This window comes from Eretmochelys imbricata, chromosome 8, assembly GCF_965152235.1.
Source record: "Eretmochelys imbricata isolate rEreImb1 chromosome 8, rEreImb1.hap1, whole genome shotgun sequence".
Taxonomy (NCBI): Eukaryota; Metazoa; Chordata; order Testudines; family Cheloniidae; genus Eretmochelys; species Eretmochelys imbricata.
Genome location: NC_135579.1, coordinates 74,765,143 through 74,778,709, shown reverse-complemented (window position 1 = coordinate 74,778,709; position 13,567 = coordinate 74,765,143). Strand labels below are relative to the sequence as shown.

General features: G+C 42.0%; 2 protein-coding genes across 4 annotated transcripts in view; one reads left to right on the top strand and one right to left on the bottom strand.

Annotated features, from left to right (window-relative positions):
* Nucleotides 1-210: 210 nt before the first annotated feature.
* Nucleotides 211-12,359, bottom strand: TMED5 (transmembrane p24 trafficking protein 5). Its single transcript, XM_077824779.1, has 4 exons — nucleotides 12,025-12,359; nucleotides 9,649-9,746; nucleotides 8,408-8,585; nucleotides 211-4,266 (listed from the first exon to the last, which is right to left on the bottom strand). The coding sequence occupies exons 1-4, from the start codon at nucleotides 12,208-12,210 to the stop codon at nucleotides 4,048-4,050; spliced, it is 681 nt and encodes a 226-aa protein (XP_077680905.1). The 5' UTR covers nucleotides 12,211-12,359; the 3' UTR covers nucleotides 211-4,047.
* A 338-nt stretch (nucleotides 12,360-12,697) lies between these two features.
* The window catches only part of CCDC18 (coiled-coil domain containing 18), a 73,288-nt gene continuing 72,418 nt past the window's right edge, over nucleotides 12,698-13,567 (top strand). Inside the window, exon 1 of one of the 3 annotated variants that reach the window (XM_077823799.1) lies at nucleotides 12,698-12,865. The gene's annotated coding sequence lies outside the window, so the exon portion shown is untranslated. Of the gene's footprint in view, nucleotides 12,893-13,567 lie in introns of all 3 variants that reach the window. The other 2 variants (XM_077823797.1, XM_077823801.1) reach the window with 2 other exon arrangements.

Sequence of the window (13,567 nt, the reverse complement as noted above, 5' to 3'; positions counted from 1 at the left end):
CCTGGCAACATGTTTCATTTCACAATCTCGGCTTGCTTTCATTGCGCAGTGTGTGATACCCTAGTATTTTATGAAAAAACTGAGAGTGCTTAGCCTTTAAAGGATCAAGCCCTGAGGGTAGAGTGTGCAAAGATGCAGTGCTCTTCCTACAACTGTTATAATTAGTGTGCACAAACACAAATTTAGACTTATTTATTGTAAAATCTAAACTTCTGGCATATAATTTTATTCAACATCCACAGACTTTAACCATTACTTAGCACAGAATAAAAACAGTTCATCTTACACACTAGATTTGTTTTCCTTATTTCAGTTAATATTTGATTTGTACCTTTTATACAAAACACAAGAACAATTTAGTCCAACATCCCATTTAAAACGTCATTTATTGTGTCTAAGTTTGAACCCCATATCCTTCACCCATGGCCACTGATAAATATTTTTCAGTTGACAAAGTCTCATACAGCTGCATCTATAGTATATCCTCTGTTTAAAACTTTTTGTTATGAGATGGGGATTTTGTTATGGAGAAGAAGTTACAATAGGAAGGGTTGTTCTAATAACCGAGTTAAGAGCTAGAATACAGTAGCCTAACGTCAGAGGTAGACTTCTTAGTCACAGCTTCATGGAAAGAATGCAGCATTTCACAGCTGTGGTGCAGCATCACATTTGTGGTGCGACGTTTAAGGCCGCATCACTTCTATCTTCTATTAAAAGGACAGAGCCCTAGGAACATGGGTCTGCCTGTACTCAAAAGAGCCTGAGCCTAAGCCTACTGAAGTCAGTGGGAGCCATTCCACTGAACGCCTTCGATGAGCTCTGGATCAGGCCTATAGGAGATCTTTTTATTACTTGTTCCCTGTTCTGCAAATACTTTAGGTATAGGGCATTAAGTCCCTGGAGAAACGGAATACCTCATGGTGCTTACCACTGCCCCACTCATCAATTAAGGGAGAAGAGAGTCCTACCCAAAAGAATGCTCTGAAGGGAGTCCTACCCAAAAGAATGATGTATCCCATGGTTCCCAACCAGGGATACGCGTACCCCTGAGGAGTACACAGAGGTCTTCCAGGGTACATTAACTCATCTACATCAGTTTCTCAACCTGGGGTCATGGCATAGGTTTAGGGAAGTTGAAAGGTCAGGGCTAGTGTTAAGGGGTGGCAAGCAGGGCAATTGCCCAGGGCCTCACACAGCTAAGTTACATGTTTCAATTCTGGGTGGCAGGGCTTGGGCTTCAGGGATATAGTAGTCTGGAAAGGGTGAGAACCATAGATGTATCCAATACACTGTGGGAGCATGTGTAATTCTGTGGACAAGTTAATGAAAGGAAGGTAAGGATGGTGTAATTCAATTTGTAAAAATCTCCAGACTCGTAAGTTCAATGGTGTCACCCTCTGCAACATGGCAGGAGGGACTCAGTGCTCCCCCTCCCCCCCCACTTGGTGGAATTTTGATAATACAAAGTCATTTGAAATGGATTACGGGTTGGGTATCATTTGGAAGCCCTTTCTCTCACAAACACAATGGTATCAACATACCAAACCTAGAACAATTATGTATATATTTGAGAAAATGTTTTTTTAATTATGATTTAACACAGGGATGCATGGCTTAAGAGATTGATCTTTGGCAATCATAAAGAATCTAGCCTTGACACTTATAACTGAAAACATTTATTCATCAAAGTCATCCTCAGTGTTGTCTCAGTCTAGAGCAGCACTGCTAGACATGTCACATTGATCCTTGTCTGTGCCACCCTCCCGCATCTCTGTACAAGGCAGGCTGCTGGCCAAACATTTGCAGGGTCGTGAGCATTTGATCAGCTGCGAGATTGATTTGGGAGTGCATAGTATTTCACACAACTTCTGTGAAGTGTGATTCCAAACCTGACCCATTTCCAATGACACTATGATCAAAATGTCCACCAACTGGAGGAGCTGGGAGGGGACGAACAATGAATCCCTCTTCCCACACCACAGAGGGTAACACCTTGAAATTATGATTCTGCAAATTTGTACAGATCAAATGACACCTCCCTTAGACCTTTCTATCACTAACTTGCCCATCGAATGAGAATTTACTATATTATGTTCCCAGACTAATAGAGGGCAGATCCAGCTGCCCCTGAAGTCATATAGTCAGTAGCACCTTTTAAAGTATTTTTTTCTTAAAAGCAGTAATTTAAAAGGGTTATTGCTAGTCTTCATTCATACATCTGAAATTGAAACTAAAGTGTAATCTCTATATATGATAGCCCCTGCTAGAGAAAAGTGGCCAATGCACCTGTGCCACAATGACTGCATTTTAATAAGTCCATGCACTGAAAAATGTTTTCCCATCCTCTTCTAGGAGATAATGCTGGGCCCTCCAGCATAATGACCTTCAGGCAGATGTGATCACAAAGGAGACAGTCTAGTTGTAGTGTTTCAATTCTTAACACCAAGTTCAAAGACAGGCAGTACACTTGCATACCTAGGCTAGACCAAATGTTTTAAATCTTTTTAAAGACAGCTGATGTGAACAGTGGTACAGCCCTAGCAGTCTTAACATGGACTTTCAGAGCTAACACAATTTTCTATGGGCACTTCCACTGGGTTGGCACTTGGCTTGGATCTAGGCTGATTACAAAATACTTAAAAACTGCACTCAAAATACTAAGGTTATGACAAAAGAAGACAAATGCACAGATGAGACGTATTTTTCCACTCCCTCAGCAGAAAGAAATGGTAGGTTTGATGCAAGCCACTTGCCTTTTTATTGAGAAAGATAGCAAACTGCTTCTATGATTGAGCATTACCTTGCTTAATCAATTCATGCTCCAAATAAATCTCAAAATTTAGGGCCAAATTCTGTTTTATTTATGCAAGTAGTCCCATTAATTTCACAGGACTACTCAGGGGAGTAGAATGAAAATATTATGTGACTACAGATTTGTTGGGTTTTTTTTGTGGGGCGGGTTTAGCTGAACAACTTTAGCTCTGAAGTCTGTGAACTGCTACACATTGTGGCATAAACCTGCTTGACCTCAAGGAGCAAAACATCTTAGCAAAATTAGTAATATAGAAAGGATTTTGGAAGTATATGAACATTTAATGTCAAGTTAATGTTTCCAGACAATTTTACCTAAAAACTATGAAAGGAACACAGTCATCTGAAAAAACTCACTTCTGTCTGAATGTATCTACTGTTATAATATCTAAGATTACAATAACTAAAGATTAAATAATGCCATTTTATTTTGTGCATCTGACTGTACTTTGTATGGTCAATTTCACTGTTCCAGTGGACCTTTCACACAGCAACAACCAACTAAACAGGAAAATGGGACTGTACAATCACAACAACTGGCAGAAGGACTTGGACAGGTATAGTGTCTGATGCTACTTTTAATTAGTTTATAAATTGACTAAATTTCACATTAACTGTCTCTTTAAAGTGCTGATATATATAGAGAGATATATAACTATATATATAAAAGTGAAAAAATAACTTCTCATTTTAACCACTTCACAAATGTTAACCCAGTGTTTTTGTATTATGCTATACAATAAAGACTCAAGGAAATTTTGTACATTTACATTTATGGAGAACTTACAATAACTATAGCCTACATAGGTGGGCCTCAATCCTTTGGCACATCTGTAACTTTACTCAATGCTTATTTAAAAACTTGTAAAAAAACAAATTATTATTTAGGCGGACATAAAAAGGTTTTCAAGTGACTATGAAAAGATGACTGTCTGGCAGGTATTAACATTGGTTTGCATTTGATCCACCATTCTGTGTATTATGCATAATCTAGTAAGAATCATTACAAATGCAACAAACCAACAAAACAGATGCACCAGTAAGACTGTTAGTAACGCTTGCAGAGATGGAAGGATGCGGGCAAAGGTATTCTGTTCATGTTAGTCACATGTGAATCAAGAACCTGATTATAATGTCTATTCAAAACAAGCAGCAAGGTAACACCAGTCCCTTTTGCTGTAGCAGTTTATTGCATTTTCCCCTCCTCTCTGGTTATTGCTATGATCACACTTGCTGTTAAGTTCTGCTTTTCCTCTTATCTTCAAAAAGACTTTTCAGCATGTAAACCTGAACAGCTGAAACCACCACCATTACTCCCAAGTTGACCAAGGACCAAAAATTCACTCTGTCAAAGTTGCTTTCTTGTATATTTCGATCACGAGCTTCAAATGCTCTGAGCAGCGTCTGAATCTGGAGGCTTTTGCTTAACCTGGCTTTGACATTGTTGATGGATTCCTGGTAAGGAACAGAATAGTGTTTTTTTTAGAATAAAATCATTTGGAAGGAAACAGAAGTACATTTTCTGCTAATATAAATACATATCACACTTCTCACACTATCATTCACATTGCTGGTTTTTATTTGTGCATGTGTCACTACCATTTTTTCATTTTGTGGTTAGGTAACAGTTACTTCACTGATGAAAGTTACACATTATGAACTTTTCATTAATATTTTTTAGCCTTATTGTGTATATTTTCATGTGTTTGAATTTAAATACGTAATATTTATCCCAGGCTCTGGACATCTTAACAAATCCATTAAAAATAATCCACAACAAAAGAAGTCTATTTAACAAAAGAAGACCCCTTTTCATATTCTCTGTGTATATATAAAGTCTGCTGCAGTTTCCACGGTATGCATCTGATGAAGTGAGCTGTAGCTCACGCTCAAATAAATTGGTTAGTCTCTAAGGTGCCACAAGTACTCCTTTTCTTTTTGCGAATATAGACTAACACGGCTGTTACTCTGAAACCTGAAGAAAGAGAGACACTTAGAGCAGAATGCCCTAAAAGTAAACAAATTTGGGCTATGTCAGACCCATGTGGGACATGAAGACCAAAGATGAGGTGCTCACAACCAGCACCATGTGACCATGTCCTATAATATACTGTGTCAAGCAAGCATCTGATATGGCAACTACATTATTAGAGGAAAGACACCATACTGTTGTCCTCTGAATGTTTAGATTAAATTAGATTAAATGTTTAGATTAAACCAGCACTATACTTTATGTAGAACTAGATGGACATAAACCAAAACTGCTATATTTAGATTTAATAATCAAAATTAGTCAAGCTATTTCACAATGTACACCTTCAAACCAACATCATTGCAAATCTGTATCTTTAAGATATCCGAGTGATCCATTATCTGTATCAGGTGGCTCATGAACAGTTCCATTCTGCACTGCAAAACAAAGCTAACTGTTCTCAGCTGGATTATCTGACCAAGATACCCTTTAACACAAAATGAGCTAGCATTAGTATACAGTATGTTGTTTTTATTGATTTATAGAGCACCTATTGATACAGCAGTCAAACTGTGTTCAGGTAATAGGTAACTTTATTTCTTGAGTGTGTTCTCCTACTGCTTATACTGTTGACTATTTCTCCTATGTATTTGTATGGCCCCCAGTTTAAAAAGGAGGACTGGCAGACTTTGTCTGAACATTAACTCAGATTCTTGCTTGTAAAAGTTGTGGCATTAACATCCCACCTCTGCATCTTTATACTCCTTTAGAAATTAAGAGTTAATATTTCTAATTATAATCTTTATCTTCTGTTGGGAAGTGAAGGATAATCTAATTTTCAATATTTTAAAATGTATTTAAAATAAATACAGAAAGGATTTGGCATCTTAAACATTCTATTAAGTTCTGGTTTGTGTTAGGAAAGAAAGACCTGGTTTTCATTTATTATAGGAAATAGGACCTGATACACAAACTAGATCATTTTCTACATGGATGTGTAGTCTGTGGGACAGCAGATGGTATGTAAATAAATTTTTAGTGCATGCTGATTCTGCTTTTTTGGAAGGACTCTATTTTCTCTGTCTAACTCAATAAGTTCAGGGCTCACTATTGTAGCCTGCTAAGCACTACTGAAACGAGCACAGGCATAACCTTATTGTCCAGGACTCAGTATTTGCTTCAAAGTTTGTGCAGAAGAACCTATACAACAGTTTGAAAAAACTGTCACAGCAATGAGAGCAAGCTTCTACACCCACAGTGAACTGAATGCTGTTGCGAGGGAGGTGGAAAAGGCTATGACTGGGATGCAGGCAGTGGAGATAGGGTAAAGCCAGTATATGGTTTCAGTGATACCACTTAAAGCAAATGGTGTATGGAGTGCCTGTCATTAGGATTTTCAGTTATTCTGATTTCGAACTAGGAGCAGGCTGGCTCCAGTGTGCTTATGAGTTGCACGCCCCCCTGAGGGAGGGGGTAGAAGGATAGTTGGGCAGCCATGAGGGCCAGCCACTGAGACAGAAACATTTCCAAGGGCTCCAAGAAAATAGTATCCCTCCCAGGTATTTTCTCAATGCCTTGGGACATAATGTGTGCATAGCATAATGTCTTTGCCAATTCAACAAACTACGGAAGCCACTCTCTGCAGTTGACTTCATTGTATTTCATCATCAACAAAATACCATGCTCATTAGCTTGACTGGTGGATTAACACTGCTCTCCCTCAACTCTCATCTGCATCCCTCCAAGGTTGAGTCCTCAGTTGTATTATTCAGATAAACAGCTCAGTCACTGTTTAGAAGTATTAGTTATATTAAAGCTTTACTTATTTCCTCTTTCCCCATCTTTGTTAATTGCTATTTATTCCCATTTACTATATAGTGACTAGGGCACTAAGCCAAGATGAGAACAAGAGTTATCCAACAGCATAATTATGAGACACATCAAAGGATATATCCAACAAGTGCTTCTGACTCTACCACAGAGACTGAGCAGAGCATCCCTTTGAGAGAAGTATTACCACCTTTTAGCTATTGGAGGCATTGTCCCTTTTCCAATGTGGAGAAGGGAGGCACGTGGCCAGTGAAAGGACTCAGACTACTGCATACACAGTCCCTTCCAACTGTGCAAGGTGAGGCATAAACACACACAAAGATTTCCCATCCAATCTCTCATTTGGAAGGAAGAAAATTGTGTTGTTGGACCTCACATAGCAGGGTAGTGGATGCGTACAAGTAGAAGAATCCTCAGGGCTACAGAAGATTCTTTAGATGAAACAATATGCAAAACTGATTTATCCTCTGGCAGATCGAGGACTGTATATACTTTGTGATTAACCAAAACACCACATGGAAGAAAAGCAAAAGAGTACCGTGTATATAGGCAGAGAAATTTGTCAACATTTCAGGGCAACTTTTGGGAATGGGGGCTAGCTTATATGCACGTGAGTTTGATCACTTCTCTTCCCCTCTCTCTCTTCTGCCTAAGAATGATGATGATATATATTTATACAGAAGTTATCATCCAACCACTTTACAAATGTCAGCTAATTAAGCCTCATACTATGTTATGCAGTAAGTGGTAGGTAGTAATCGTTTTGCCCATCACTGAAATGCAGCTATCACTGAGATGTACAGCAGCAGCACTATTGCTGTTCCTCTAGGAAATATGTTTGCTTATCTTATGAAGATGAAGAGGTAGCCACTTTACATTTGTGTATATATAGTTACCAAATAGGTCAGATTTATGACTTTCTTTGTGCCTTCAAGTCACTTGCTCACTCAAAATGAGCTTGAGCTTGATCCCAAATTCTATATGTACATGATCAAGTTAATTGCTCCAGGTCGAAAATAAACCTTAAGTCATCATAAGCACAGACACAAAACAATGAAAAAACCTGCCACTATACACGCACACTGGGATTCTGTTTTAATAACCATAGTAATATTTTGTACTTTTTAGTGCCTTTCATCCAAGGAACTTATTAAAATCACACTGAGCAAAGACTCAAAGCTCCCCTATGATAGTTATTACTCACAGACACTTAGGGTATGTCTAGCTGCAATTAGACACCCGCAGCTGGCCCATGCCAGCTGAGTTGGGCCTGCAGGGCTCAGGCTAATTGTGCTAGCTGACTCGGGCTTAAGGGGCTGTTAATTGTGGTGTAGACATTTGGGCTCGGCCTGCAATCCAAGTCCTGGGACCCTTCCACCTCGCAGGCTCTGAGAGGCCAGACTCCAGCCTGAGTCCAAACACCTGCACTACAATTAAACAGCACCTTACCCCGAGTCAGCTAGCATGGGCCAGCCATGGGGGTCTAACTGCAGTGTAGACATACCCAGTGAGGTTAAATCACTTGCGGTGGGCCACACAGGAAATCCATGGCAGAGCTGGAACTAGAATCCAGATCTTTTAATTCCCAATGCTGCTCTTTAACCACAGGCCCCCCTCAATATGGGACAGAGTGAACATAATGTCCTATGAGGAACGCAGCTGATCACTCTGTTTCCCAGCTGCTCAGGCCCTCACATAGAACAAGACTAAGGCATATTCCCATGGCAGAATTATATGAGTTTTTCAGATTCTCTTAAACCTCAACCATCTGATGCTGTAGAGCAGAATACTTACCAGAATATCTTCAAGTTTCATATCCAACATGTCTGTGCCTGTAATATACTTCTTCCAGTCCTCTTGTTCTCCTTCTCCCATATTATCGAGGACCAATTCAAAGAAAATCACCTTCTCTGAAATGGTGCTGAATGTGTTGTCAAAGCAGAACATGTAATCTCCATCTTCTGTTTCCACCCTGTATATGAGCAAACATACATCTTTAAACTACACTGTATTTTTAATGCTGGCTCTAAACTTACATTTTTTAACATTCTTCCTTATGTGATTATGACAGTCATGCAAACAGAAATAATTAGATATGCTATACATAAATAGAAATAAATGAAATGCAAGGACACACTAGGGAATGAGATAGCAGAACCGAAAATTACAAGTTTTTCTAAGAAAACAAACTCAGATGATCTTAAATCTTAGTATGATGAGTAGTAGCTTTCCTTCACTTTATTTTTTAAAAATTAAAGCTTTGAAAGATTAATGCTCACAATCACTTTTAAAAATAAAAGACAGCAGCCACTTCTTCTAGCTATGGAAAATAGAAATACCCTTTAAAAGTTTAAATTGACCACTGGTTGCAAAAGGAGCAGAGGGGATAGAATCTTCATCTTTACAAATGGTCCCTGCTCCACTGAAGTTAATTAATTTTAATTGTATCAATATTGGCCCCAAATATTTGAGAAGGTACATTTGATATCAAAGTTTAAAAAACCAAACCAAACCCTGGAAAGAGATCAGACTGCCAGTATGCCAAATAAATGATTACTTGAAAGAGCGAACAGATTACTTTAGTAGAGAAAATACCCTGCAGCAAAGACCTTTTGGAACTCCACAATAGGGAGAGCTTGGCTGTTGACTGCCAATAAACAGACCACCACCATGGCAAGTCAAACATCCTTCACTCCTGGAGGAACCTATCTATGACGTATTAATAGACTAATACAAAATTAAGAGTACCTATATATGAAATATTTGTGTGCTCAAGCTGCTTTGTAAAAAAGCCTATAATATAACAATAAACTACGTAATTGAAGCATGTGAATTTATCAAGCATTTTACAAGCTAACAAGCTTCTTATATTCTACATTCATGAAATTATTTAGATTAACAATACAACCAGTTTTTACAACTGTTAAGAAAAACTATGATTTTAAATACTCAATTCTAAGTTTTGTATTTGTTTGAAGCAACTATAATACTGCTGTATATAATACTGAGTTCAAGTTTGGAGATTTTAGACTTACGTGTGGACTCCATCTGATTTTCTCTGATGAAAAACTAGAATTTCACCTTTTGGAGATTCCAAGTAAAAGTCAACATCTAATCCTGCTCCATCTAAAACCTGTGCAGTCAGCCAAAAAAAAGAAAAAAGAAAAACTCCTGTTTGAATTGTTGAAAAGAAACACTTTATGTAAAGGAATCGATACAGAGAGAATTTAAAGGGTGAATTCATCAACCCTAGAGTTCAAACCAAGTTAACCAGAACCAGGTTTTTGCCAGAAAGATGCTACACAGTTTCAAATTCCAGGATCAGAGTTTGTAGTGCAGGAGACATGCACACTCACCACGCTAGTTACAGCCATAGAAAAGGAGATTCCAGTGGTTTTCTGCCTGTCAGGGAAGTACTGCAGATTTAGGATCCCAATCCAGCAAGATGCTGAGCATTCTCATCTCTCATCAAAGTTAAAAGGAATTGAAGGCATTTAGTATGTCACAGGATCAAACCCTTTGAGCTTATCAACACTAAAAAGTTGTACTGCTTTAACTATACCAGTATGGATGCAGTTATATTGGTATAAAGGGGCTCTTTATACTGGCATAGCTATTCCCACATGGAAAGGAAAATAAATATACTGGTATAAGCCATCTTTATACTGGTATTACTGGTCCATACTAGGGCTTTTATCATTATAACTATTTATAAACACCACCTTTACTCAAAAGAGTTAAACTGGTACAACTTTTAAGTGCAGACTGGACCTTCCTCACTCAGGACACAATCCTGCTCCTACTGAAGTCAACAGCATAACTTTCAATGACCTCAGTAGATGCAAGATTGGAGGTTTACTGAAAGGGAGGAGGAAGAAAATAATTAAGGAAAAAGGTGACCAGAATGAAAGATAAGTAGTGATATAACTTTGATATAGCGATATCATCTGAGCACAGTGTATCAATTTCATATTGTTTTACTACATTGTGAACATGTCTTTGGAGAATTTCAGTCAGAAAGAAACTGTTCTTGTCCTTTATCCATTTATTGTGTAAGTGCATCTGAAAAAAATACAGAAATCTGAAGGCAGGTCTGAGAATTGTGAGAGTTTTTTCACATTTCAACATACCTTTGTATATAGGAGGATTTGCTAATTTAAGTAAAGTTAAGCAGTCCTATCTATACAGAAGAATTGTGTTAGCCTTAATTGCATCTTGGCATTTGTGTGACAACAAGGTTAAAAGATGGCACAGCCACACAGTTAGGAATTACCTACTAGTGAGCTGTGGGTGGACACAAACAGTGTGTAAGGAGTCAACTGTATTAGTTAGAACCTAGTTGCAAACATTGTAAAAATCTGTGTAAACAGACCCTACAAGTCAACAGCTAATTTATTATAGAAGTATGGCAAGTTATAAAGCTGATCATACAGACTGATGGAGGGGAAAAACAACAGAAATTGAGTGAGAGCAGAGAAGACTACATATTTGCATGGAACTGCAGGAGGCTGATTACTAACTTTAACCCTGCTGGACTATACAGGACAATCTGCTGCCTAAAACAGACCCCATCATTGTTTTGCTTTAACAAACTTTTAGACTGAGACTTTAAGGTCGGAAGGAACCACAATGATCATCTAGTCTGACCTCCACACATAATTGCCTCAGCAGCATAAAAAGGACCTTAACTTTTTGCCTGCCTGCTACCATCTGCTTAGTCCTTCAAAATCTGGAAGACAAACATAGTTAGGTCAGGAAGTTTGCTGTGTGAGGATCGTTTGCATAACATTTGAACCTGAGCTCCTGGCAGTCCAGTGTGGACATTAGAGGCCCATCTAGCATTTTCCTTGATTTTTCCCCTTGGCCAAAAGTTTCCATCCTGTGGTGGGGGCTGGTTTCCAGACGCACCTCTGAGATCGCTGAACTAGGGTTGCCAGTTTTGGTTGGACTTATTCCTGGAGGTTTCATCACATGATATAGTCTTTAATTCCCACAGACTCCAGGACAATCCTGGAGGGATAAAACCCTAGGCTGAACCTCACTGTCCCGTCTGCCTTTCCCAGGCCTATTTGCTCACCCAGTAACCCCAGTGACAGGCAGGAAGACTCCTGGGTTCCCCCTACCCCGTTACTGCCAATCGCTGGGACGCGGGGTCCGGAAACGAGCTTTATGCCTGGCTAATAAATCTTCCTGACAACGGAGCCAGGTAGCCTCTGCAGGCCGCGCCGCGAGAGCACCCAGCCCTGCTCAGCCTGCAGGGCCCGCTCCCGCCTGGCGCCGCAGGAGGCGGCTGCAGCGAAGGCGGCACATCGAGAAGGCCGAGCGGGAAAGCTGCTCTCCGCCACGCTCGCAGCTGAGGATGCAGGGCCGGCTCCGCCCACTGTGGCTCGCCCCGAGCCGGGTCCCCTCACCTGGTACTCGACCTCCAGCGAGGCGCCCTGCCGCATGGGCTGGAAGAAGCACTCCTTGCGGCCGGCGGGCAGCGTGAAGGTGAAGTCGCTGTCCAGGGAGGGAACGAATCCGAAGGCGCCGGGCGGCGGCAGCAGCAGCAGCAGGTTGTGGAGGAGGAGGAGGAGCAGGCGGGACGCTGTCCCCATCCCCGCGGGCAGCGCTGGGCCTGGCACGGCGCGCTCCGGCTCTGCCCAGCCCGCGGCTGACAGGAACAGGATGTTCTCGCGGATACGGAGGCGGGCGTGACTCCGGCCTGCCAGAGCGCCAGCGAGGTGGCTGCGGCCGAGAGCAGCCGGCCCCGGGGAGGAGCAGCCCGTGCCCGCAGCCCAATCGCCTCGCGGCAGCCACGCCCCGGAAGCGTTCTCAACATCGCCCGGCGAACGCGCCCCTCCACCGTCCTGTCAGGCTCCCGCGGCAGGGAAGAAGATACCGCGCTGCCAGCCGGCACAGGGAAGGGAGGATTTTCTTCAAGGACCGCCCCCAACGGTCATCGGGTGGGAAATGTAGTTCGATGCCCGTGGAAGTGGGCGGATGTGCCCAGACATCAGGCTGCCATTCCCAGGGGGCCAGGAGGGAAGGAAAAGGCGGCGGGGGAGGAGGGACGGTGAAATACGCATGCGTAGTAGGAGAATTAGGGCTGTTGCTGTCCTCGGAATGTAACGGCCCGCGCAGTTCGAACGAACGGGCGCCGACGGGGCGCCTTTCGGGACAGCTTTAGAGCGCGAAGTGCCCTCGAGAGAGCTCAGCAGCGCGCCCCGAGGGGGTGCGGGAAGACGCGGCTCTACAGGGGCTTTCCTGGCGGTGAGCCAACCCCCTTACTTGGGGAAGGTAGGCGGGGGGCTCTGGGCTGCACGGTCACGGGGCTCCCGCAAGGTGGGCCCGGGTCTCACTCTGCGGCAGTTCTGCGGGGACAGTGCGAGCCCGGCTCGGCGGGATCCTCAGGCCAGGGCCGGTGGCGGCGCCGCTGCTCTTGGTCCTGCCTAGCCGGGGGCTGCATGGGGAAGTGGAGAGCTGCGTTGCTGAGCGACGCGACGTGCTGCGCTCCGGGGCCGAGGAGCCGGGGTGGGTTACCGGGCTGGTGTTTGACTGGCTTGGGTGGTGGTGGTTTTTTTTTTTTAACGGATTTGCCAGACAAATAATGTAATTTGGGCTTTTTTCCGTGGGTCTAAAGCCTGGCGCTATTCGGACAATGCACTGGGATAGCTAATATTACAGGTTTCTGTGCCCAGCTACAGATGCAGCAGTGGTCCCACTTCTGCAGTTTAAGCGATAACAGATCATAACTGTTGATAATACTGGTTTCAGAGTAGCAGCCGTGTTAGTCTGTATTCGCAAAAAGAAAAGGAGTACTTGTGGCACCTTAGAGACTAACCAATTTATTTGAGCATAAGCTTTCGTGATGATGCACGATGAAGTGAGCTGTAGCTCACGAAAGCTCATGCTCAAATAAATTGGTTAGTCTCTAAGGTGCCACAAGTCCTCCTTTTCTTTTTGTTGATAATA

Bases quoted from the DNA above. Each gene is read 5' to 3' on its own strand.
- TMED5 (XM_077824779.1), bottom strand. From the start codon at position 12,210: ATGGGGACAGCGTCCCGCCTGCTCCTCCTCCTCCTCCACAACCTGCTG. The intron at 8,586-9,648 runs GTAAGTCTAAAA...GCTCATATACAG, and splicing joins AAATCAGATGGAGTCCACAC to GGTGGAAACAGAAGATGGAG. The intron at 4,267-8,407 runs GTAAGTATTCTG...GTTCCTTACCAG, and splicing joins TGAAACTTGAAGATATTCTG to GAATCCATCAACAATGTCAA.